Source organism: Perca flavescens, chromosome 1 (genome assembly GCF_004354835.1).
Source record: "Perca flavescens isolate YP-PL-M2 chromosome 1, PFLA_1.0, whole genome shotgun sequence".
In the NCBI taxonomy this organism is placed as follows: domain Eukaryota; kingdom Metazoa; phylum Chordata; class Actinopteri; order Perciformes; family Percidae; genus Perca; species Perca flavescens.
This window is the reverse complement of record NC_041331.1, coordinates 11,655,602-11,683,451: the sequence shown is the minus strand read 5'-3', so window position 1 is coordinate 11,683,451 and position 27,850 is coordinate 11,655,602. Positions and strand designations below refer to the sequence as shown.

Sequence of the window (27,850 nt, the reverse complement as noted above, 5' to 3'; positions counted from 1 at the left end):
TGTCAGATGTCTCTTCCAAAATGGTTGATGATTGGACCAACTGTTCATGGACTTATGGATGACTTGTATTAGCAAAGGTCCATCATGGCGGATGATTCTGTTTTTTATAGAGCACATGCCTCCATGTGGCCGGTGGGGCTTAACTTTCTTGTGAAGCCATTGCACACTATTTCCGGTAATTTGGCATTAGACAACACATAATACTAATAATAATAATTAACGGCACAAACTCAATAGAGTTATACCCTTTCAGGGTTTGAACCCTAATAAGTAATCAAAGAATATCACAGTGTTTGACTCCAGCCAGCCTTACATCACTTCCTGTATTCAGCAGTGGGACCTTCTGCTTTCTTTGTTGACTTCCTGTGTGGATCACCTGATGCAGGTTACTGGGAGTCAGTAGATTACTGGCTCTCTAATCTGAACTGCAGTCAGTCTGAGCTCCACACACCGCTGAGAGGAAACTAACGCTCTGACGGCAACAACAACACTACACTACACAGGTGAGCGCACATTTGTTTTATTACATCATTCAAATCTACAAGTCTACAACTTACTGGAACACAAAGGTTATTGAAAGATTTGGCTGTGCTATAATTCCATTCAATTCAATTTTATTTATAGTATCAAATCGGGACACTTTACAGATAGAGTAGGTCTAGACCACACTCTATAATATACAAAGACCCAACAATTCCAGTAATTCCCCCAAGAGCAAGCATTTAGTGGCAAGGAAAAACTCCCTTTTGGGAAGAAACCTCGGACAGACCCGCGCTTTTGGTAGGCGGTGTCTGACGGTGCCGGTTGGTGGTGTGATGAACAGTGGCAATAACAGTCACAATAAAGATAATGGAACAGTGACTAGAAATAGAAGTCGTAGTAGTTCATGGCATAGCAGGGCACTGTAGGGCGTTACAGGACGTAGCATGGCACAGCACAGCATAGCAGGGTGTAGCAGGGAGTGCAGCAGGACCACGGCTATACATTGTATTTTATTTCAAAAGGCGCGCGCGCACACACACACACACACACACACACAAATGGTTCACGAAGGCAAACCTAAAGTCAGCACCACAATTAAAAAATGTATAGAATGAAATACCCCAAACGCAATAAAATAAAACACAAACAACAGTGAAAATTGGGATAATCACTGTTATTTAAGTTCACAATACAGCTTTCTTTTTTGATTCAGGAAAACATTTAGTTTTGTGGAACATGTTTGGTTTACTGCAGGACTTGCTGTATACAATGGGGATAGAGGAGAAGAATGTCTAGTGTTTGTGTCTTCCGTGTGTTGCTTTCCGTTAGTGAAGTTGTGCGGGCCAAACGGGGAGTGGTCACAAGCGTTTCATGTTGTTTGTGCAGCTTCTGTTTTGCACGTCAGAGACAACACAATGAGCTTATCTGTCCTCTGTGCTGTGGGACGTCCCGGACCATCTGGCCTGGTGCTGTTGTGGTGTTCAACGATCCGACATGTGATCAGCTAAACATACAGTAGCCTTCTGGTTAACACACACGTTCCCTGCACACACACATGTTCCCTGCACACACATCTCAGCATTGTGTAACCCACTGGACCAATATAGAAGGCCAGCGTGTGAGCAGACAGGCTTTATATATATATATATATATAGTAAGTCTGATTTAGCTTTCAGCTTTTCTCAGCGTGCACAAAGTCAATAACACCTGGTGTACCGTGTGCAATTGGACAGTTCCTTTATCTTCTACTCATGTTGTCAGCTGAGCTCTTCTTCAGTGGTGTGTGGAGGACTAGTGGGAGAGGACAGTTTGAAGCTGCAGATGACATCAGAGAGGGAATCATGCTGATTGGCTGTTTCAGTGCCAAACGGTGGAAGCCTTCCTGTTGATATTCACATTTCCATCCTTCCTTCACCATGTTAGCACATAATCACGCTAAAAACAGTAGCTTCTCTCTCTCTCACTGTTTACAGTCTGTGATGATCTGATATATAGCATTATACATCATTATAATATTTATTTATTCCCAGGATCAAGAACACAACATTCTTTCATCTGCGGTTACAGTGTACAGGACAGAAATGTCTCTACTTTTAGGATGGAATTCAGCTTCTCATGACACACTGTTGGAGTTGGAGTAAAATAACATTAAAAGTGTCGTCTGGATGCCCTGTATGGTGGCCCAGTGGAGACACTGCTGTAACGGCTTCCCTACCTGTTAGAGAACTTCCTGTGCAACCCCACATGCAGCTGGAGCCCTGCCCCTCAGACAGCTGAGTCTGACTCGGTCACTGTTGCTACACGCACACGGGTAGGGCGGTGGCCTTGTTGGTGAGGCTGACTGCAGAAGGGAAGAAACTGTATTTATGGCGTGAGGTTTTGGTCCTGATGGGCCGCAGCCTCCTGCCAGAGGGTGGGGTTCAAACTGTTTGTGTCCCGGGTGAGAGGGATCGGCTACAATCTTTCCTGCCCGCCTACAGGTCCTGGAGAGACGGTAGATTGCAGCCAATCACCTTCTGAGCAGGGCGGATGATACGCTGCAGTCTGCCCTTGTCCTTAGCAGTGCTCAGTCCTCTACAGACTAAAAAGGTCAGCACACAGTTTGAGGTCCCGCCCACTGATACTGTCTGGTCCTGCTACTTTCACTGTGTTACAAGAATCAAAAGTCAAACGGTGTGTGTGTGTGTGTGTGTGTGTGGGAGCAGGATGGACGATGTCCCTCTGAAGGTGCCACAGAGTGTTTCACAGGAAGTCAAAGAAGACGTGGAAGTTATTGTCCCTGATTATCTGAGCACACTGCAGGATACAGAGGTGAGTGTGGTCTGAATGTGTACAGTAGGTGTGCATGTGTGCATACAGTATGTGACACACAGACTCACAGTGTGCTCCTGATGATCTCTCCTACAAACACACACACTTGCTATTCATTATCTGCTTTACAGGCAGAAACAAATAACTTTGCTTTTCATATGAATTTGTGTGTCCATGATTGACAGGTGAATTCACTGGACCTGACCCCTTAAAGCTTCACAATTGATCTAATTACTATGGGAAATATGAAAGGATTGCTCATAGTGACGAACCCAGAAAACCCTCACAGGGCTTTATAGTTTCAGCGCATTGTTCAACTCACAGCTTCTGTTCTGGTTCACTCTCACCACTCTCATAGCGTTGTTTCCAGCAGCAACAGCAGCAGCAGCTGTTTTCAGCAATAAAGCCTCTGTACTCTACCTGCTCAGCAGCAGACAGCAGACAGACACAGTTAGAGACGAGCTGGGGAACACAGAGGGCCTAATTTACTAACACTAGCGCAGTTTGCGCTGCGTCTGTTTATGCGAGTTCGGTAATAGCGCACGCTATGCTTCCACATTTTGCGTAGTATTTATCAACCCTGACACCCATCAGGCAATCAGCGTCTTTCTCCGCCCACTATACCGTAAATTGCGCTGTAGCGAAGCGGTACTTGTGCTATGATATGGCTGAGTGTAGACTGCGATATTCCCAATCCTGATGCCAATATTTGTTATGTAGCGAGGAGTTTAACAACTGCTGGAATGGGATGTGAACGCTAAGTGGGAGATTCAATTTCATCTTTGATTTCTTCCAGTAGCTCTAATATTGCATGGCTGCTTGATCTGTAACGCTAAATGATGTTGTGTTCACTGACAAAGTGTGCAGGGCTTGACATTAACTTTTTGAGGCACTTGTCCTTCGGACAAGTACATTTACGTTTCACTTGTCCATGAACAAAAGTCACTTGTCCGGGTAAAGATTCATCATTTTATAATTTCTTTTGTGTTTTGCTAATGCAGAATTTGAAGAAACCATTGAAAGCATCCAAACACTATCAACATTAATACAATTCAGTTTAAACAGTAGAAACAAATGTGTCCCAAGAACAGATTTCCCCTTCAACAAGAAAAAAGGATCTCCAGACTCATAATACAAAATTATACTTTGCACGCCGGTGTGCAGAAGTTAATATATTGAGATTCTAAGTGAATATTTTAAAGTTTCTCATTACTTTCAGATTCCTAGTCAATATTCTAAGTTACTATGTCAATATATTGAGATATTCTGAGTTACTAAGCCAATATATTGAGATACTGAACCAATATGTTGAGTTACTAAGTCAATATATTACGATACTAAGCCAATATATTGAGATTAAGTCAATATTTTATAGTTTCTCATTACTTTGATATTCTTTGTTTATATTCTGAGATACTGAGTCAATATATTGAGATACTAATTCAATATTTTGACCAGAGGTAGTGGTGACTTGAACTTATACTATATCTAAAATAATTTTGTAGACATAACAATGGATTTTGCCACTAAATGTTGGTGTCAGCGTGTTTTGTTTTTTTTTCTTTCTACAATTTCACTTACCAAGGGATCCTTTAAAAAGGTGTAGCTACTTTACAGTTGATTATTACCTGATATTTAATCCGCTACAAACGAGTAGCGGAGCAGCTAGTAACGTTACGAGACAGAGAGCCAGCCGTCAAGAGTCAAATTAACTTCACGCTTCATCCGCACAAAGCACACTTCTATCGCAACGAGTGACAGCTTTATTCGGCTCGTTTTCTGTGAACGATGTGGGGACGGGGTAACGTTAAAGCGTAGTTAGCATGCTAACGTTAGCTAACTGACACCGGCTGCCTGGCTTGCTGGTTCCGCGGTGCTTTCATGCTGTATCGCTTACAGAGAAGGAGCTGAACAGTGGGCTGGGTCTAACGTCAGCGGTCCGCTCTCCCGCTGCTGCTGGGTCTAACGTTAGTTAATGTATTTGTTTCAAATCGGTAAAGTAACATAAACGGAATGAGTGGCACATAATAACGTATATAATGCTTCATCCACACAAAGCACATTGCTATCGCCACGAGTGACTTCTGTTTTCAGCTTGTTTTCTGTGAACGATGTGGCGAGGAGGTAACGTTAAGGTGGAGTTAGCAAGCTAACACCGGCTAGCTCGCCGTGCTTTCATGCTGCTTCGCTTTCGGTGAATGCGCTGAACAGCGGGCTGGGTCTAACGTTAGCGGTCCGCCGTCCCGCTGCCCGGGATTGTGGGGTAAAATATGTATTTGGTTCTATTCTGTAACATTGACGAAATGAGTGGCATTTTGTTTTGTTTGAGTTTTAACTTGTCCAGTGGGGCAAGTAAATTTCTCTTCCACTTGTCCTACAAAAAATCCACTTGTCCCGGACAAGCGGACAAGCCTTAATGTCGAGCCCTGGTGTGATTCTTATGTTAAAAACATTTTCAGCCTCGCCTATGTCTTCGTCTTGCTCAAATTACTGTTGCCATTTCACCAGCGGCATAAAGGTCTACGAGGAAACTGGATTGCGGCTGGTTTGGACCTGCCTTTTAGAGGCGGAGAATTTCCCCCCCGCAGAATAGAGGCGCGCTCTTACTGACTGTCTCTTCTTGCTGTGGCAGACAATCTGCGATTTTACCTAAGTGCGCCCTGATTGTAAATAGCCCGCATCGGTTACGTCCGTCTTTGCGACCAATTAGCGCCTGGAAACAGGCACAAACGGCTTGATAAATCTAGCCCTCAGGAGCTAAAGAGTCCAATATTTTCTCAGGAGTTGGTAGAGACCAAAGACAGAGCAGAAAGAGAGAGAATATTCCTAATTCCTAAGGTGGACAAAAACACAGACTGCTACTGAATGGTCATGTTGCCATGGAAACAAGTAGCTGTTTAAGCAACTGTTTGTAAAAAGTTCAACATAGCCATCTAAAACCTGATGATGTGTCAGTGTTGTGATCACAACTTGTTTCTGCTGCACACAAATGGACAAAGAAATAAGTTGTAAAATTAGGACTTGTGTCTCAACTGTCATCGATCTGAATGAATCCATGGCCTTGCCTACAGCATTGGCCAAAGCACAAACTTTGCATGCTTAGCATCTGGCTCAAAGAATTGCAGTTACGTATCAGTGTTTTTATTTAATTTTTATATTTAACCTTTATTTATCCAGGTAAGTTGATTGAGAACAACTTCTCATTTGCAACGACGACCTGTCACATTCGCACAGTTCCACATTCATACCTGGAAGCTGCCCAGTACAACCACAGTCTGATCTGCTGGCCACTGGAGCGGTTGGGGTTGAGGTCCTTGCTCAAGGGCACCTCAGTGGTGGTAATGAGGGAGGGTCAAGCGCTGCTCTTTCACTTTCCCCACCCAGATTTTTATCCTGTCGTTCTGGGGATTGAACCGACGACCTCCCGGTCACAAGCTCGCTTCTCTAACCTTTAGGCCACCACTGCCCCACCACTGTGAGGTTTATTGAAGGCTTGCATGGCTTCTAATACCTGCCTGCCTGCCTGCCTGTCAACTGTCTGTCTGTCTGTCTGTCTGTCTGTCTGTCTGTCTGTCCACCACTTTGGTCCAGACTGAAACATCTTAACAGCTGGATGGGTTGTGATGCAATATGGTTCAGACATTCATGTTCCCCTCAGGATGAATTTTATTAACTTTGATGATCCTCTGACTTTCCATCTAGACATCCGTCATCATAAACAGATGTTGACAGAGATACATCACTTCAGACCATAAACTGTAAAATAATGGAGGAAGCTTCCAGGTCCGAGAAGTGAAGCCAAAGCTGAAGCTCCTTAAAGCATTCTGTCTAACTGGGGGAGACTCCACTGGCTCCAAAAAGAAGTCCTTTTCTATAGAAGTCTATGAGAAAATTAATCTACTTCTCACTTGATTTAGTTTCTTCAACACAGCATGATGCTCATTCAGTAAATAAAGGTCCCATTTATTTTAAAACAGATGATAAAGCAGGGGATGCTTCAGGACCTGTCAATCAGGTCAGAGGCTTAGTAATGCTAACCATGCTAACACTGTGGACATTAAAATGTACCTCAACTTGTTTCTGGCTGTTGTCCACGTTTTCATCTTAACCTTTGACCCTTTCACTGTGCGTTTTCACTTCAGCAAAGTTCATCGGAACATTTGGTTGCCTAGAAATGTCTTGGCTCAAGGCTAGCTAGCTAGCACTAGGGTTAGCTGGTAACTTAAAGCCATAGTGCATGGTTTCTGATGATGCTGCACCCCCACCCCTCCTCCATGCAGTTGCCAGTCAGTGTTTAATCCATCAAGTAAAGGACGCAGGGGATTGATAAACAGGATGGACTCTTCAGACTCTGCCGTTTCCTCTCTTACCGGTGACGTTAAAAGCATCACTCAAGCTTCTGCGCGCAAATGTTGCCAGACTACACCATTTATTAAACATAGCCATACTGAGAAATAAAGAGAGACATTAATTAATGTCAACTGACTTATTTAGCTTTGTATCAACTTATTTTAACAGACGTTCATTAATAGTTGTGTATTGTAGCTGTAAGAAAAAGTCTGCAGATTTTCTGTACTGCCGTACATGCAGATGAATGTCTCCAGTACCCGGAGGTCTGTGTTTACCTGCCGATGAATCTCCGCTGGATGAAACGCTTCAGAAGGGTTGAAAATCATCTTTTCCGTTGAACCTTTAGCGTTTAGCTTAGCACAGCGGCATGAAACCATTAACAACACTGGCTTGGCTGCATCATAGGCCTACTAGCTGAGACAGCATGTAATAACTTTAAAAGAGCCTCAAAATAAAACTTGAAAATAAACGTTAACATATATAACAGCTGTTACGTCAGTTCTACTTTACTTGTGCTCATTTAAAATACAATCACTCAATACTTGTCTTTATTGTTATTACTGTAAAGTCTTAATTTAGCTGTAGCCTGCTTTTCCCATTAAGTTTGACTTAACGTTATTTTAGACTGAATCTAGCTGTCAGCTAGCGGTTAGCCGAATTAGCTGTTAGCTAAACTAACGTTAGCTTCCCGATGGAGGCTAGCCACAGGCTAGCGTGGAACAGATCGTGCAGGTCGTATCCTCCGTAAAATCTTGCGCATGCGCAGAACGGATCGTGCAGGCAGAACGGATCGTGTACCGACAACATCTGCTTGGAAAAAACCAAGATGGCAACCTCCTATCGCCACATTCAAGGCTTCAAAACGGCAGTCCACAAACCAATGGGTGACATCACCGATGCTACGTACACAATTTTTACAGTCTATGCTTCAGAGCAGAACTCGACCAACAGACTTAGTGAGATTCCTGGAGTGGAGCCATTAAGGCCAATGTCACAAAGCACGTGGAAAAATGTATATTTGACGAGAGAAAAGAGAAAGCTACAAGGTAGTAGGCTGGGGAGAACAGTTTGTGCCAATAACATGTTGTTTGTCCATGTGACAGTACGACTTCCATCTGGAGAACTGGGTACTAACTGGGCTGCAGAGCGGCTTCATCAGCCAGCATCGGCCGCAGCTCTCCTCATCAGGACTGCAGCCATCTTGTCCGCCATACTGGATGATGTTCAGCAGCCCGCAGCAGAGCCGCCTGGCCAGCCGCCACTGTTCCGACTACTGGGAGCCCAATCCTCGCCAGCGCTCCCACAGCCTCAACCCCGCCGTACTGCGCACTAAGCTGGCCATCTCAGACTCGGAAGATGAGGGAGAAAGCGCTGCAGAGAAAGCCACGATCCTTTTTTCGGTGAAAGGCGGTTCTGGTGGGGAGCGTCCTGCTGCTTTATGTCAACATGCTCAGAGGAGAGCACAGAGAGCCTTCGTCCCAGACCTCCTGCACCCCCCGGCCTGCCTCAGCAGCCTGCCACACCAGCGCAGGAAGAACCTACGACAGGGCTCCCTGTCAGGGCTGGACACGTCCCGACAACTTGATCCCAACACAGACAGCCAATCCAAGAGCCCGACCTCACGCAGGACCCCCACTACCAGAGCCAATACCGTCGATGGGCTGCCCAGCACCTACAGCCACGCCACAGCACACACGGTAAGAGCCAAACATTTAACAATTATTCCGAAGCCCTGAAATAACACCTTGGCTTTTCTGAATAGATGCACAACTATGCTATATTTTCTTACACCTCTGTAAGCCCATCGTCTACATTCTGTTGAGCCCACACGATCTCTCTCTTTATTTGCTCTCCACTTTATTGTTCTCTCTCTCTCTCTCTCTCTCTCTCTCTCTCTCTCTCTCTCTCTCTCTCTCTCTCTCTCCCTCTCTGTCTCTCCCTCCTATCAATCTCTGATAAGGGGGCATGTGCCTTTCTTTGCATATTGTTTGTTTAGGTCTCATCTTTTTGTTTATCCTTGTCTATTTGTGTAAAAGTCCCCTTGTCCAGTGTCTGTTTGTTAGTTTTGTATTTATGTTCTACATCACTACTACCTCTCAGCTTAACCCCAAGCAAAAACACTGGAAAACATGTTATGCGAGATATGACAAACTGACGAGCAAAAACACACACGCAATATTCCCTCACCCGAACCCCTCTATCCCTCTCTCCCCTTCCTCACTCTCTCTCTCTCTTTATCACTTCACATGTCTCATAACCCACGTACTACCCCACAACTCTGATATACCTGACATACACACATGCAACCACTTAACTTGATAACATGGAATATACGCGGCTTCCGTAACCAATCCAAAAGACTTAAAGTAATAAAACATCTAAAAAAACTAAGGGCTGATATTTGCTTCCTACAAGAAACACATTTAACAGACAATTTGACAAAATATACTCTTCAACTTATAACGATTTATTGACTTTATAATAACATAAAGATATTCAGTTTTCATTTAACCAATCCATTACGGACCCAGACGGAAGATTCATCATCATTTATGCTACTTTTAACCATACAACATTTACACTGGCCCTAAAAATGATGATCCATCTTTCTTCCACAATCTTTTCTCCATATTATCAAATTCAAATAATCTCATCATAGCAGGAGACTTCAATACTGTCATCAATCCCACAACTGACCACTCAAGCACCTCTGGCAACTTAAGAAACTGGCATTCCACTGACCCAGTAAAGCAATATATGGGGGACTATGGACTTAGCGACAGTTGGAGAATGAGAAACCCATCTTTAAGGGAATATTCATATTTCTCAACAGTTCACCAATGTTCATCTAGAATCAACCTATTCATCATCAGTAACTCACACCCAAGATATCAGATAACACAATCCACCCAATTGTAATCAGTGAACACTCCCCTGTCTCTATGTCTATAAACACTGAAACATATGCCAAAATTTCAACTACATGGTGCTTCAATACCTCACTGTTAGAAGACCCCAACTTTACAACTCTTATAAGGCAAAAATGGGCATGCTTTCTGGAAATGAACAACTCTCCAGACACCTCACCTTCACTGCTGTGTGAAACTGGGAAGGCTGTAATCAGAGAAAAAATTATGTCATACTCTTCATATAGGAAAAAAACAGCAACAACAATTGGAAAATACATTAGAACAAAAAATCTAACAATTAACAAATTAAATATCCCACCATCCCAGTGAATCAAGACAAAAGGAATTAAAAGAACTTAGAATACAACTTTACGATATTATACAGACATTTTTCTTTTTAAATCCAGCAACTGAAATATAATGGTTTTCAATACAGTAATAAAGTAAACATATAACATATAACAACATATTTTGATACCATCATAAATTAATACCTTCTTAAACCGTGTGACATTACCAAAATTAACTGCAGAACAAACCAACATTCTAGACTAACCTCTTAGCCTCAGTGAACGTACCAAAGCCCTCAATAAAATTCCCAGTAACAAATCTCCCGGACCAGATGGATTGCCAGCTGAATTCTACAAACACTTTTGGGACATATTATCACCATTATTCAACATAGTAATTACTGAAATTAAAACTTCCTCCACCATACCCACACACATGAATACAGCAGCCATGACATTACTGTTAAAACCCAACAAAGACCCATCTCACCCCTCTAGCTACCGACCTCTCTCACTATTAAATACTGACTTGAAAATTATCACCAAGAAGATTAGAAGAAGAAGAAGAAGAAGAAGAGAAACTCGAGATTCCTTCTCACTCATTTCCTCATTCATTCATTCAGTCTGTATCAGGCGCTTTTTAATGCAGTTTGTTATCTGAATGACTAAAAAAACATATTGTTAGGCAGATTACAAAACGTGTTTTTCTCAAAAATGTCATGTCCTTTTGTCGACGATCCCATTGATGAAAAATCTGTATTACTTCACAGAGAGTTTACATCATGAGTTGATATTGAGTCCTGACTAAATGTATTTTCATTTCCACATTTTTTCACAGTCCATCAGATATGTAGATACCTTATCCATCCTCATATCACTAACATCCACCATCGTGGACAGGCTTTAAAGGTCCCATGACATGGTGCTCTTTGGATGCTTTTATATAGACCTGTGGTCCCCTAATACTGTATCTGAAGTTTATTTCCCAAAATTCAGCCTTGGTGCAGAATTACAGCCACTAGAGCCAGTCCCACAATGAGCTTTCCTTAGGATGTGCCATTTTTGTGTCTCTAGCTATTGAGTAGGAGAGAGGGCGGGGCATGGTGGAGGGTGGGGGTGTGGCCTTGACCAACTGCCACTTTTCTCGTTTGAAAGCCATGATGTCTCTCTCTCATGGGTGGGCCAAATTCTCTGGGCGGGCAAAGCAGAGAAAGAGGAGGTAACCTTGCTCCTTATGACCTCATAACAAGCAAGATTCCAGATCGGCTCATCTGAGCTTTCATTTTCTCAAAGGCAGAGTAGGATACCCAGGGCTCGGTTTACACATATCACCATTTCAATTGGGGACCATAGGCAGGCTGGGGGAACGCATATTAATGTTAAAATACCTCATAAAGTGACATTTTCATGCCATGGGACCTTTAACATCTCAGCAGATTCTTTGTGTCGCATTACATTTTTTACAAACGGCAGTTTTCTTTATTGGTGTGTATACGGATCATACTGTAATAGTAAAGCCACTGTATGCAGAGCCGTCAGAAAAGTGTGACTCGCTTTGAAACGTTTTTTAAACATTTTTTGTAGTGTTCCCTGGACACAAACCAGTGAGAGCCATTAAAAAAAATAAAATGATTATAAATTATAGTTCTGTTAATGATCATGGTGCTGCAACCTCAGAATGGGATTAGTAGCCTATAGTTTACTTTTTTGCTCACAGTAATACAATTCCAGTTTTCACCAGTAATATTATAAGTTAACTGTGATTAAATATGAAATTAATATACTGTTAATGCTTACGCATTGACTCAAGCAGCAATTTTCTCCCACACCAATTCTCTCTCTTTTGCAGCAGCAGCCGCTGTCTTGCTTTTTTAACGAAATGCATGTTCAAACTCGTTGTTTGTGCGCAGAGTATTTCCGCCAATACATTTGTTTGTGGTTGTTACCATGGTGAATTGTAGTATCATGGCTCCATTCATACTGCCTTTATATTGTGGTGGTGCACGCGCGTGAACATACTCTGAGTTGATTGAACCAACTCAAATCAGCTGTTCTGGAACCGAAAACTCTGAGTTTCCCATCTCAGGGTAAATCAACTCAGACATCAGGGTTAGACTCAGAGTTTGTTAAACCTCCTTCCTGGAACGGACCCCTGGCCTTCTCTCCCACCCCTGATTACTGGGAACAAATCTGTAAGAATACCTTCTCCGTGACTGCTAACACAAACCTACAGCTTATACAATATGAAGTCATTTACAGAACTCACATCACCCAAAGTAAAATGTTCAAAATGGGCCTAGCAAACACAGGTATCTGTTCACAATGCACCTTAGCTAGCACAGACAACTATCTGCACGCCATGTGGCTCTGTCAACCAGTTCACTCATTCTGGATCGCGGTCACTGGGACACTGTCCACCACCCTGAGCTACAGAATCCCATCATCTCCAACACTCTGGGCCCTATTTTAACGATCTGAAACGCAAGTATCATACGCGAAACGCAAGTAGTTTTGTGGGCGGATCTCGGGCGCTGTTGCTATTATACCGGCGGGATAAATGAGTCTTGCGCCCGACGCAAATCTAAAATGGGTTGGTCTGAAGTAGCTAGGTGTGGTTTGGGCGTAATGTGCAATAAACCAATGAGAGCGTCCTCTCACATTCCCTTTAAGAGCAGGCGCGCTTGTTCCATGGCGGATTGCTATTATGACGGCGGATTTGCCTGGCGCACGCCAGCGGGAGCTGTCCGGGATGCGGCAAAGTAATAAATGCCCGTCTTGGCCGGGTGGCGATGTTGCTGAAGCCTCTCGGGTGCATCTCCTCAAGTCTGGAGAGGATTGCTGCAGCCATGGAGCGTGGGTCTCCAAACGCACCATCTGCACCTGTTGTGCCCCTTCCTCCTCCCCCCCACTCCATCTCCGTCCACCCGCTCCACCAGGAGAGCATCGCGCATTGCCACTCCCGGACCAGATCCCACCAGAGTGTCCAATCCCGCCGTAGTTCAACATCACGTCTCCTTAAGTCCTCTAATATTTCCTCATGTATGTCATCAACACATCCATGATTCATGGAAATGTTGTGTAAAACACAACAAGCCACAAAGAATGCTGCGACTTTTTGAGGACTGTACTGTAAAGTTCCTCCTGATCTATCTAAACACCTGAAGCGCATTTTCAGTAATATTTTTCTTTGTAATTATGTATGGTTTGCAAAAATGGGAACTGCTGCGTCCGTTTAGATGAGAGTAGTGTATCTTGTTGTTGTACACGCCACATTATGGCCAAGCATGCGCCCCTAAAATAGCATCTGAATAACGCGCCACTGACTTTAGACCAGGTTTTTCCTGGTCAGTGGCGGAATTGTTTTCTGAAACTGCAAAATAGCACCAGGGAACGTTTGCGCCGGAACACGCCTCCTCTTTTCGCTGAACCGCCCCCTGGCAGCGCAAATACATTCCCTAATTTACCGACGTGCGTCTGTGGAGGGAAAAGTCCGCTGTACGTCGGGTGCAAAATAGGAATGATACATGCGTCGGTGTACAAAGGCAATTGCGCCGATATCCACAACCATGCAAAAATTCAGGAATCCGTTGTTTATTTCTCTAGCTGTCGCTAAGAAAGTAGTCCTCCAAAACTGAAAATCAAAGACATCTTGCCATATCAATCACTGGACAAATTTAACCTCAGAATACATCTCAATGGAAAAACACAATGCACACAGAAAGAAGCAAATGTCAGCCTTTGAAGACACCTGGTCTCCATTTCTAACGTTTCTAAATTCAACAAAAATATAACTACAAGCCGTGTACATTACCAGACATATACCTCCCTCCTCCATTATGTAATACCCCACCCTACCTAGTTCTTTTACGTTATTTATATCATTTCATTATTCTATTTTCCCCCTTTTTTTCATTTTTTTTCTTCATTTTTTTAAAAAAAATAATAAAAATAATAAAGAAAAAAGAAAAAATAACATTTGAACATAAAGGACGAATGGAGCTTCGGTTTCATTCACTCATTTCAAATAGCAGTCTGACTATTGAGGAAGAGAGTTCCAGCATGTGTTTAAGTTTCACTAAGACACTCGAAACAAGAACGGTGCTGGACCAAGGAATGGTCTGATGAAAAGCAAAACATCTCACACAATGTGTTTTATGTCATCGTACTGTAGATTATAGAAACACATGTTTCAATGATTTGATTCTGTCCTCGTGGGGGTCTCAGGACGCTCCCCCACGTTACAACGATGCTATATAACATCTCAGCAATATTACGGTGCAGACATATGGTTTAAATGTCTCTGCAATCAGCGGAACCTCAGCTTCCGGGTCATTTCTATTGCGAGGTCATACGTCACCTACACAGCCAATAAGGAGACAGAGAAGTGTGTGTGTCATCAGCCTCTTTAAGTATAATTGGTGAACTTGCTTGTCCGTCCGTGTCGCCATTTTCTGTAGAACTAACCAGGAAATCACCTACCACCGTTTTAAATCTTGGCTGGGTTCATCTTGACTTCAAACTAACATCTTTGGCAAAGTGGAAAATGAGGAAGAGTAAAAGCGACTTGGGCCAAAAAAAGCGACAGAGTGGAGATAATTCTGAGGATGTCTGGTTTTATGCATTCGACAAAGATGAATATTGCAACAACAAAGATCCATTTGAAGACAGGTAAGTTTATTTATTTTACAAAAAATGATGCAGAAATTTGACGATCTTTGCCAGATGTTGCTTCTGTGCGCAACGCGTAGACTGGATTTGATACTTGTTACATTTTGCAAAGGTTTTGTTGTGTAAAAATCAGCTTCACTTACAAATAGTATAGCTGAAAAGATATGTTTTGGCCACTGTTTTATCAAACTGTTCTGTGCACATGAGACATCTTTCATATAATTTTATTTACATAGTGTACATACAACACATGTACACGTGCTGTATGTGTGATTGTTATGTGTAGATTTAGAGGAAGGGAGAAAAGTAGTGAGACTGAGAACAATGAATTGTCTCCTTTTGTATTTATTTGACAGATGATTGACAGCTGCCAGTGCTCATTAATCTTCATGCTCATCTCTCCATCGCCATCCTGCCTGCACCAGGTAACCTAAAGATCCCCAGCCATCAGCAACTGGTATCCTACAGATCCCCAGCCATCCCCACTAGGGCCATAGTAACATCTTTCCAGCAGTCACCACCTCCATCCTCTGCCCAGATTTATGTAAATATTGTACCTTTTCTGTGTTTTTCATATAGAATAAATATTTGGATTGAAAATGAAACCTGTAGCAACTCATTTTTCATGTGCACACATCCTATGAAGCTTGATATACAGGATGAAGTCATTATTGAGTCCCTCTATGGTGAAAGTAGAATGACAGACAACACTTCTACTTTAAAAGTCCCATGGCATGAAAATGTCACTTTATGAGTTTTTTTTAACATTAATATGAGTTCCCCCAGCCTGCTTACGGTGCCCCAGTGGCTAGAAATGGTGAAAGGTGTAAACCAAGCCCTGGGTATCCTGCTCTGCCTTTGAGAAAATGAAAGCTCAAATGGGCCGATCTGGAATTTTGCTCCTTATGAGTTCATAAGGAGCAAGGTTACCTCCCCTTTCTCTCCTTTGCCCGCCCTGAGGAGAATTTGGCCCACCCATGCGAGAGAGAGAGATATCATGGCTTGCAAACAAGCAAAGTGGCAGTTGGTCAAGGCCACACCCCCACCCTCCACCTTGCACCCTCCCTCTCTCCTCCTCAATAGCATTTAAAGCTACAGACACAGAAATGGCACATTCTAAGGAAAGCTCATTGTGGGACTGGCTCTAGTGGCTGTAATTCTGCACCAAGGCTGAATTTTGGGAAAGAGACTTTAGATACAGTATTAGGGGACTACTGAGGCCTATATAAAAGCTTCTAAAAAGCAGCATATCATGGGACCTTTAATATTTCATTTAAGACATAGTATACATTTATCTACTATCTTATTTAGGGGTCCAAGCCCGAGGCTGGAAGAATCTACGCCGTTCGCACAGCAGGGCTGTGGAACCCTATTGCTTTCCTAAGGTTTCTTATTATTATTCTTCCGCCGATAAAACAGCTAAACCGTACATGGTCGGGGGTGCCGTTTTCAGGACTGGTCCAGATCACTGCAAGGACCTCGGACAAAAAAATTCAGCCACTTACACCACTAGGTGGCGCTATTGCAGAAAAAACGTGTTTGGCCTTATAACTCCCACACCGTACACCCGATATTCAAAAACCATACATCTACGCGTTCACTGGATCCAGCTGAATCAAATGGTATAGGCCTTTTGGCAAATAAGTCAATGCATTTAAATTGGAATAATTTGCAATGGAAATATCTCTGCTGTAGTAAATGCTATCATCAAAAAACTTGGTACTGTTGTTTGACATCCCACAACAAGCCTCCCTACCAACTTTGGTGAAAATCGGCTGTTAGGGGGCGCTATAATGAACGTAGAGGCCTTTTGGCATATAAGTCAATGCATTTAAATGGGAATACTTTGCAATGGAAATATCTCTACTGCAGTAAATGCTATCATCAGAAAATTTGAGATTATTGTTCAACATGCCACTCCGCGGCTCTCCACCAGATTTGGTGATGATCAGCTGTTAGGTGGTGCTATAATTGAGGTATAAGTGTTTTGGCCTTTTACTCGATGAAGAGGAAATTTGCAATTGCATTTCACTACAGACTCGCCGCCATCGTGCTTTGGGTTCTCCTTTCGCGGTCTCCGCTTCCGTGGGCCCTTAGCGTCGTCAGGGGCAGCTGGCGCCAGGGGGGACAGGCGCCGGGGAGGCTTGGACCCCGTTTATAACTGCTTGCAGTTCTAGTTATATATTACACTACTTTAAGACTTTAGTACACTTATTTCAACCACCAAAACAGTTGGATCACATGAGTGACACTACTTTAAGACTTTAGTACACTTATTTCAACCACCAAAACAGTTGGATCACATGAGTAAAGGTAGTTAGCATTGTACTTTATTGTGAGGTATTTACATCCACAGTGTCTTCATACAAGAAGTCTGAGCCTGTCAGTGGCAAAAACAATCACTTTTAGTGGACAGCAATCGAGGGTGCACAATTGCCCCATTTTGTTAGATTGCGTTCTCACTCAATACTGGACCAATTTCAAAGACTTTTGTTCACATCAATCTATTAGACACACATGCATGGAGAAATAGGGGTCCAGGTTTAAAAAAAAAATAAAATTGAAATTACCCTTTAAAACATAGGGCAGGAATAAAATTAATAAAAACACCAAACAGTTGTTGTCTCTCTTTAGTTGTGTTCTGGTGCTGTACATCAATTTTCTTGGCAGAGCCTGTCCCGGGACCCCTAGAGGTCTGGTCTGAGCCCTGGATGTTTACAACATCTGGCTCTGCCCTTGGCGAGCACCTTATCATTATAGTTATTGTATCATTTCAAATCTATTGTGCTATATACAATGAAAATTTTTCCTGTCCTAATGATGCTGACTGCACTGTAAAAAAACAACAGACTAAAACAGCTGTCATATTGTAAGACGGGATATGACAGCCTGAAGCTCAGCAGCCAGGTTCTAAGAGCTCAGCAGCCAGGTTCTAAGAGCTTCATGAGGATTAGCAGGAGGAAGTCCTCTGAAAGTGTCTTTCTCAGCCAAGCTGCTGTCAGCATTACAGGAACAATCTGAGATATGTACCACACCGGCCGTTTTTGAAACTGCATACTATACTGTGTACTGATTTGGCCAAAATCTAGCATGCAGTATGTAAACAAAAGCTAAATCTGCAGTATGCCAAACATTCCCGGATGTCGGACTGATTCGGAGAAAATCTCCAGTTTGCCTCGGACCAGTCTATCTCGCCTACTGTATCCCACAATGCAAAGCGCAGCAACAATCACAACAACCGCGGCTTGCTGATATGGCCAACAACTGGAAACGTTTTACAATTTTCGTCTGCAATTTCATCACTAAATTCACTTTTTTATGCAAGAAATCAATTGTGTAGAGCTCAAAGGTGGGCAGTTTTACGAAAATTGATGGCTATTGCAAATTTGCTCCGATGTTTTAGTAGTTGAGAAGTTTCACAGTCTGACGTGACAGCCAGCTAGTGCCTGCTGGGGTCACTGGCTGGCCGCCCGGCCTGTCCATCCTCACAGACCCCCCCTGTCAGCTGGAGCTCTCTCAAGACACTCCTGGACAAGAGGCCCAGATCATTTGTTTAAATAACACAACACAAATATTGGTTAAAAGATTAACGTGAACCTGTGGTTATCTGCCTTTTCTGAGTTAAAAAGCATAACTGCATACTGCATCCTGCTTACTGCATTCGTCTGTAGTATATAGAAGGCGATTTCAAAAACGGCCACAGTGGTGCTCACCACATGTTTCTGTTTCCTTACAGCCTCTTGGCCCAGACTGCTGTAGTACCCCCCCTGCAGGCCTCCGCCCCCTGGGTCTCCGCTCCCGTGGTTCCGACTCGTCAGCAGAGCTGCTGTCAGCTCTGAGCCCCGAGGAGAGAGAGCTGCTGGGGGCCATTACTGCCCGGGGTTACCCCCTCCGTACTGCCATCATCGCCCTGCAGAGGGCAGGCCAGAGCCAGGATCAGGTCAGTCACTGACACATACAGTACAGCAGGGACGTCGTTAGGCCTAATTTAAGGGACTGAAGCTACCCCAAAATGTTCCTAAGCCCCCCTAAATAATAATAAGAACAATAACAATTCAATGTATCAATAACCGTATCCTCATTCATATTTAATGATATATATCCAGCTACAAAATAATAGCCGAAAAGTCGAAAGTTAGACAGAAGTACAGAGAGTCGTTGTGCTACCAAGATGATGCACCGCACCGTCTCGTTGTATTGGTGTGAACTGGCCTTTTAGAGCGTTGCAGACCGGCGCATTGCAAGTAACGGGGATTCATCTTGTCTCGTCGCAACTCTTTGGTCTGAACTCGCTATGCACCCTCCCCCCCACAAACACACACACCGATACACACGCTAATGGTGAAAGGAAGATTGATTACACATAGTGATACAGAATGAAATTGTAAGTTGTTTTTAATGACCTGCTTAACTTTAGCTACGTTTTCTTCAGGTAAAGGAAAGGGGATATTTTGGTTTGCTATGGAAAACTAAAGTCTATCTAGAGTGAACGAGCAAAATACAAGAAATGGTTAACTTAGCAAGCTAATCACAACTCTTTATTCATTGCCAATAATATAGCCTATCTCTATAGTAGGCATATTCTAAAACAATATCAATCCCCATAGAATTTTGTTGTCACTGAAAACTAAAGTTGTAGGGTCCCTGTTAATGCTATTGTACCGTTGTATCCTCGCCCCTTCCCAAAAGTTCTCCAACGGAAAGTTCCCAGATGGATATGCCGAGCAAATGCAAAGCATTCCATCTGGCGGAGTCAGGTTACAACCATGCTATAGTTATCCAAGCAACTATAAAACTTTGAATTTACACAAATAGGCAGAATTACGCAAACCTCAGAATACATCAAAAAGCGCAAAACGCGAAGGTATGTCCCATCTTTGGGGTACGTTGAACGTATTTTAAAGATGGAGGCGCAACATGGTAGAATACATTCGAGCGAGTCGGCTGAATGATTCTGAATGGCAGATTCTACGCTTACTAGAATGCTTTGATTAGTTGGAATTAATTACACATGGATGAGCACATATTTGTGAAAGAACAAAGGTTTTTTTGCTAAGAATCAACTCAAAATTACACAATGGAGCTTTAACAGCAGAAGCATGTATGCAATTTCCACAACATAAAACATTACGCTAAGTCAATTTAAACAGCCCTTTAATATAATTGCAATATCAGAAAGGTGGATCAGTAGTGAAAGGGGCATGGATTTAAATGGAATTAATGAGACTAGATTTCTCTGTATTGTGGGTCTGGAAAAATGCCTTTTTCAAAATAAGCTGGAAACGTCACATGAGACACATACAGTTCAAACTATCAAGAAGCATTACAGTTCTGGCTAAATATTGCCATATTTAAATTACTGTGTGGAGATTAGGGGAAACACACACTAGTAGTACACTACAGCCACTATTTATACTTTAGAAAAAAAAGCCATAAGAATAGTGCATAGTGTCAGATTTCGTGATCATACTAATATACTTAAGTAAAAAATGCTAAAATTCTTCGATCTGGTCGAATTTCAAACAGCTTAGGTAATGTATAAAGCTAGATATAATCAACTGTACTACCAGAAAGTATTCAGAAAATGTTCTATGAAAGAGGGGGAGGCTATAATTTTAGGGGAAATTAAATCTAAAAACTAAACAAAAGTGTTCAACAACTAAAAAAACATGTTCTTCAATGTATCTCAATGTGTGGAGTGAAATTGTCGACAGTCTGTATGTGAAACTAAAGCAATGTCTAAACATTATCCAGTTTAAGCAAAATTATAAAGATATGATCCTCACTAAATGCAGGGACGAAGAAGGACTTTGATCACTAGATGTACTTTATGTAGGTGTGTGTATATGTTTGTATATATCTTCTCTGCCAAATTGTTAAATTGCCAATATGTCTATGTTTCTTTAAACTTCAATCATCCAATCCACCAAACACCAAACGAGTCAATGGCAGAATAAGCTGTTTGTCATAGGCAGAGAAGATTTGGCAAATTTTTCATGGGCGCAACCCACATACTCAGCACTGCTGCTCATCCCACAAATGCATGTTCCTTTCAAATGGGGCACCATTTGAAAGGGAACTAAACAGGCTTTCCAACAGTATAAGATTTATTGCCAAAAAGCATTGTTACCACCTCTGTTTGAAATTTGTCTTTGGTTGATTATTTCTCTAAATAATCTACCAAACACAAATTTCCTTACTTTTTGTGCTAACTTTATATATGCACGTGTAAATGTTTATTCATTGCTCTTCAAGACAATTAAACAGTCCCTCCAGGATTTCGCGGCCTGTTTTTGAGATTGTTACGGCCCAAAATGCCTGATTTTGCTTTTGTAAAAAAAAAATGCAATAAAAGTTGCGATGTCTTTTGTATGTTTGTTGCAATTAAGTTGCGGGAGACGGAGAAAGTTGCAAAGAAAGTTGCGATTTGTTTTGTATAGTTCTTTCAAAATAAAAAGGAAACTTGTTTTGGGGAGAATAAAACTACTCTAGTTTTCTTAGTAACCTTACCAAAAAGGCTCAGGAGGCTGCAAATGTTGGTATAATATTAAAATGGCTGGTAGATTTAAGACAAAAAAATAATGAATGAATCAAATTTGAACATACAGTATGTGTCAGTGGCTGGTTGATCTTTACATTGTTAGTTAATTTCCTATCCTGGCATGGGACATATTCACACAGTTTGATAAAGTACTTATTGGACTTTAACTTATTATTGCACTTACAATAACGAGCGTAGCTGTCCTCAATTTAGGTCATCCTGTACGTCTCATCTCCGTTTTCTCCTGCATCCACCGTATGTGATTGTGTGATTGTGTGTGTGTGTGTGTGTGTGTGTGTGTGTGTGTGTGTGTGCGCGCGCGTCAGTCGTGGGGGAAACGGAGCAGCAGACCCCGCCTGCTGCAGAGAGCCAATAGGATTGAAACAGCAGCAGCTTTTAGCAACTTCATAGTGAAAAAACAGTATACAGTGATCTTTCGCTTTACGTTTTGTTGGTAAATGTGAGATGTTTGAGTTACACACGTCTCGTCTTACAAGGAAATTTATTTGGCAACATACATGTGACGCAGCCAGGTCTCATGGCAGTTCGTTATATAGTTACGTTATGTAATCTATTAAGTCGTGGACAGGACACTTAAGTGGCGTTTTTTTCGTGTGGCGATTACGAAATTGAAAGCATTTTAATGGGAAGCATATTTCGAGATCCCAGAACGCTGACGTTAGCGAGTAGTATTGATAAGGCGAAAGGCCGCGCAAGGAGGTTGGTCAGGGTGGTGGATGGGTCAGAAAACACAGGACTTTCACCCGGGAGACCGGGGATCGCGTCCCGCGTGTTGCAGTTCCTTTGTCGGCGGTGTCCCGCAGTTCCTTTGTCGGCGTGTCCCGCGTGTGACGTTTCCTTTCCCCGTTCTTCTTTTTTCCTAACCATAACCGTCCCGTTATTGTGGCGTTTCATTTCCCCGTTGCTGTGTGCCCCTGCGCCCGTTGTTGCGTCCCGCGAGTAGGCGGCCCTGTCCCATTGTTGTGGCCGGCGTGTGGCGCCTCATTTCCCCGTTGTTGCGTCCCCCAGAGCAAGTTCGAAAAGCGTGACCTGTACACGTTCAATAATCGTTTCATTGCCGCGAAAAAAAACGTCAAAATCGTAACCTGTACACGAATTAATAAATCAAAATAACGTAACTATATAACGACCTGGCGTGAGACCGGGTTGTGTGACGTCAATCCGTTCTCACTCCCGCTTGGTCATTGGCTCTCAGAGTCACATACTGATGCAAAGTCTGGCACGTGGGACTGCTGGGATGGGTTGAAGTCGCGGGAAACTCCAGTTATTGGTCAAATCTGCGGAACATTTGCGTTGATTGGTCAAAATTGCGAGTCGCACAAAAGTCGCAGTGATTGGTTGAATTTGCGTGAATTAGCGCGATGGCGACATCATGAAATCCTGGAGGGACTGAATAAGATTCTATGTTTATAGCTGTGTAATTGTATAGTGTATTTAACTTTAATTAGGTTACTATGGGTGTGATAAGTATGTCAAACTATAATTATATTAAGTTTTGGTAAGTAATGATTTACTTATGAAGGTGGTAGGATTAAATAAATTATACTTCTTCCTACTCCTTTTCTCGCATGTAAATCAAGGAAATGTTCTAATGAAATTAGTTATGTTCTCTCCTTTTAACCTTTTTGTTCTATTTTGTTGGATATGTTTTCAACTACGGATGACACTGCATATTAAAGGTGACAAAGCAGTGCTGCCAACAAGTTAGGCCATTAATAACTTACAGATATATTGTCCACTCTCTCTTTTCTCTCTCTCTCTCTCTATCTCTCTCACACACACACACACACACACACACACACACTGAGCCTTTCCTCATGAATCACTGGTAGATGTGAAGCTCAGTGTAAGTTCATTCAGGAAGACTTCTATGCTTCACATTTCTCTCTCTCCAAACCTAATCAGCTGCATTGTTATCAGCTGATTGTCGGCGTGCACTCTTTCAGTTAAACCAACCAGATTTTGCCAAAATCTCTGTGAGCAATTGTGTTGCTTTCAAACTTTATATCTGTTTTACTCTTTGCTGCTATCAGTTGTCATTTGAGGCTTGGTCCGCTCCACTGCGCTCAGTCTGTCTCTGTCCTCATTCCTGACAATTGTGCTGCTCTAATTCATAAAGTTTAGTTTAGCCAGTTAGTGGGTTGGGTGGTTTACATAAATATTAACACATATTTTTGAAGGCATTGATATATATATATATATATATATATATATATATATATATATATATATATATATATATATATATATATAACTGTAGCAACTAGCCAACTGAAGGTGGGAATGAAACTAAACGACAGTATACTAAGCCACTTTAAGCCAGTGTAAAAATAGACAGTTTCCACAGCCTGCTCTGTGTTTTCCCATAACCCCGCCTCACCTCTGCTTAGAGTAAATCCCAAAGCCACATGGCAGGGTTGATGGGTAAGAGGAGATTCTGATACATTTTAACCCCTTTAATACATTCCACTTTCCTCCACACCATGGGCGATTCTAGGATCAGACCTTTAGGGGGGCTCAGCCCCTAATGAGAATGTGACATGGATACAGTGTCTGTCAAAAGTGTTAACCCTTTCCTTGACTGGGTTACAGGTGCGTAGCATCGGCGACAGACACACAGGATATTAAACCTGTTTCAAGCCCTTTGAACCTGTAACTGTTTGTCCTCTGTCACTAACAGACAAGTTTGCAAACTCTAACTTGAAGCACTAAAATGTATTTAAAAAAGAAATGTATTATTATAATTTTTAGGGGGGCTGAGATGAAATTCAGGGGGACTTGAGCCGCCGGTCACACAGATCTGATTTTGCTGCACCTTGCATTCATCAGACCCAGGGACAGCAGTAGTGTGGCTGTGTCGTTCCATGCAGTAGTCTGTCTGAGGTTAGCATCATACAGCTGCGTTCAGCTTCACAGGGCTTTGTAACAAAGGTGAACTGGTTTGTTATTGAAGAAACGCATAGACACATGATGAAGATATTTATTCTCCACAGACTTGAACTTTTATAGTAAGCCCACGATGTGACAGATTTAACATATGTCGGTTGAGTATTTTACCCCAGATTTTGACATAAAGGCAGCAAATGGGGAAAGTATGCCATACACGGGTTGGGTTGAGGCAACTTTCAGATTAGTTTCAGGGGCTGCATCCAATACAGAAGTTATTGTCCCCATACTAGTAATGAAGGGGGTCCGCTTATTCAACCAATTATTGGGTCTAATGTAATCAAGATCATTATAGACAGTGAACTGAAACAGTCCAACATTACTGCAAAGGCTTTTGTAGAGCAAGTAACTGCTGTTGTAGAGCAAGTCACTAACAAGCAAGTGGATTGGATGGAGTATACGTCAAGACAAAAAAGGAGAGGATCGACATACCTAAACGCACGTCAGTCAGAGTTGAGTGCCATGTAAGATAAGATTCCCACATGAAGATAAAACACTTTTCTTCGAGCCTGATGTAAAACCGCTGGACTGAAGGACTGAAACTGTGTGACAAGCTTGTAAAAGTAAGTAAGAGCAGCAAAAAACCCTCTATTACTGTAAATGTGCAGAATCCTACGGATCATGAAATAGTGTTAGCAGGGGAGGGAGGACTGTAATCGGGACTGTCCAGCAGGTCCAGGCAATCTGCCCTGCCGCCACCCTAGAGGGGTCCCGCCCTCTACATTTAGACAAGTGTAAAGGTGGATATGAGTACATATTGGTAATAGTAGATCATTGCACACTTTTTGCACAAGCCTACCCCACCACATCGAAATCTTGCTGATAAGATATTTACTGAGTATGCGCTGACGTTTGAATTCCCCCTGAGGATTCATCATGACCAGGGAGGGGAATTTGAAAACCAGTTGTTTGCGCAGCAAGAAGAAAAACTGTGGGGTGATGGGGTCAAGAACAACACCATACCATCCCCAAGGCAGTGGGCAGGTGGAGCAGCTAAACCGAACAATACTGCAAATGCTGAGAACGCTTACTGAGAGGCAGAAGTCAGATTGTCGAGAGTCGTTGGCCGAACTCATCTATACATATAACAGCACTCGATGTGAAGTCACAGGTTTTTCACCCTTCTACCTTCTCTTTTGAAGATCACCTAGGTTACCTGTGGACTTGCTGTTTGGTTTGACCCCTGAGACTGGAACTACTGATCATGAGGAGTATATGAGAAAGTGGAAGGAACAGATGCAAAAGGCATATTAGATCACAACAGTGAATGCAAAAAACAATAAATGGTTGGGTTTTGGAAAGAAACATTGGGTAAGGCTTATTTAAAAAAAAAAAAAAACTGAAATTGAAAAAAAAAATGGGAATTGACTCGCAATGTAGGTCAATGGCGGCCGATTTGCGTTGATATACACGCAAAAATGCGATTATGCGTTTTGATAACAGGCAAAAACGGAATACAAATTGGCGTTTCATACATACGCCAATTCATGAGATCAGTCTGGATAATCAGATAATATAATAGTATGACAGTCACAGGGGATATTTTTCTGCATGAGAACTTTTAAATATTTGATGAATTTGATACCACCATAGTAGGACTGATAACGAACAATAATGAGTCAGCCTACAGGGAGGAGATTCTGCATTTTACAAAATGGTGTTCTCACAATAACCTGGACTTAAACACCACAAAAACTAAGGTGGTAATTGTGGATTTCAGAAGATGCAAGCGCACCGAGAACTCTGCCCTCTACGTTCACGAGGAGAAGGTAGAGAGCGTGGAGAGCTTCAAGTCCTCGGTGTGCACCTCTCGACTGACCTCACCTGGACCACACACATCTCCCATCAGGTGGGGGAGGCCCAACAGAGGCTTTACTTCCTCAGAAAGCTGAGGCATGCTCACCTCCCTCAACACCTGCTGACCAACTTCTATCGGTCACCAATAGAGACCCTCCTGACCTACTGCTGCACGGTGTGGTTCTCCAGCTTCACAGAGGAGAACAGGAAGAACCTGCGGCGGGTGGTGAAGGCAGCAGAGCATGTCATCAGGACAACACTACCCCCCCCTCAGAGACATATACACTGGCCGACTCCAAAAGAAAGCCAACTGTATCATAAAGGACCCCACTCACCCTGGACATCACATGTTCTCCCCCCTGCCCTCTGGAAAAATAGATACAGGACAATCAGATCCAGAACCAACAGACTAAAAAACTGCTTTTTCCCCCAGGCAGTCAAAAGCACAAACCCTTCTCTCCACCTCCGTTCTCTATAAAGACTTGTCTGCAATAAACCCCAAAACTGGAAGTGCAATAACGTTATGTATATACTGTATGTGCCACCTCATCGTGTTTATTTATCTTGATTGTTATATTTTACTATTTAAATTTTGTATTTTGTTGTTATTTTATATTTTACTATTTAAATGTTTTATTTCTGTTTGTCTGTGATTCTGTCATATGAGAGCTGCACAACTGTGTTTCATTGTTGAAAACAATGACAATAAAGATCTATTCTAAACTGAGAGGACATTTTCCTGATTATACCATATAATCCATTGTGGGACATTTCCTTTTTTACTTTAATGACAACATTGATTTGAACACTCTTTTCCTTTTGGATTCTGAGCCTATTTGAGCCACATGGTGTTGCTGTGTCCTACATGATTGGATGTTTCTGTGTGTGTTTGCAGGTCTTGAGCTACCTGGTGGCATGTGACCATCTCTGTCAGCTGGGTTATGACATGGCTCTGGTAGAAGAGGCTCTGGAGATGTTTCAAAACTGTGAAACAAAGGTAAGACATGCACAGTCTTTCTTCTTCATAGAGACAACAATACTTTACACTTTTCCTTTGATGCAGTCACTTTTATTGATACAGTTGTATAAAAAAACACAATGGTGTGTTTCTCCTGAGGCAAAGGAGTTCCTTCATCTGCTGAGTCAGTTCAATGAGATGGGCTTCCAGCAGAACGCCATCAAAGAAGTGCTGCTGGTGCATGAAAACCACCGAGAGCGTGCGCTGGAGGAGCTGATGATGCGTGTGGCGTGATCAGCACACACACACACACGCATGCACACACACAGAGCTAATCGTGTTATTTACTATAGGAGAATATGAACAGCCTGTTGATAAGGCACAGAGAGAGAGTAAACACATTAATATTATTAGAGCTGGAGATGGACGTGGCCTTCACTCAGGGAAAGTATTTTGTTGATATATTACATTATATGGATGATGATGATGATGATGATGATGTGCAGTTTGGTTCCTGTTTGTTAACAATGTCTGAAAGTGGCTGAACTTGTGTGATCTGTGTATCTGAGTAGTTGTA

General features: G+C 42.4%; 1 protein-coding gene across 3 annotated transcripts; it reads left to right on the top strand.

Annotated features, from left to right (window-relative positions):
- Positions 1-415: 415 nt before the first annotated feature.
- On the top strand, positions 416-27,850 carry ubap1lb (ubiquitin associated protein 1-like b). Of its 3 annotated transcripts, XM_028584337.1 has the most exons (7): positions 442-503; positions 2,463-2,571; positions 2,688-2,793; positions 8,247-8,840; positions 18,747-18,950; positions 27,211-27,312; positions 27,433-27,850. In XM_028584337.1, the coding sequence occupies exons 3-7, from the start codon at positions 2,689-2,691 to the stop codon at positions 27,565-27,567; spliced, it is 1,140 nt and encodes a 379-aa protein (XP_028440138.1). In that variant the 5' UTR covers positions 442-503; positions 2,463-2,571; position 2,688; the 3' UTR covers positions 27,568-27,850. The 3 variants fall into 3 exon arrangements, with proteins under 3 accessions (XP_028440152.1, XP_028440138.1, XP_028440145.1); XM_028584351.1 differs by lacking the exon at positions 2,463-2,571 and having other exon boundaries at positions 416-503; XM_028584344.1 differs by lacking the exon at positions 442-503 and having other exon boundaries at positions 2,425-2,571.

Excerpts from the sequence above, each read along its gene's own strand:
- ubap1lb (XM_028584351.1), top strand. The coding sequence starts at position 2,689 with ATGGACGATGTCCCTCTGAAGGTGCCACAGAGTGTTTCACAGGAAGTC. Across the intron at positions 2,794-8,246 it reads GCACACTGCAGGATACAGAG|TACGACTTCCATCTGGAGAA; the intron begins GTGAGTGTGGTC and ends TCCATGTGACAG. Across the intron at positions 18,951-27,210 it reads CAGGCCAGAGCCAGGATCAG|GTCTTGAGCTACCTGGTGGC; the intron begins GTCAGTCACTGA and ends GTGTGTTTGCAG.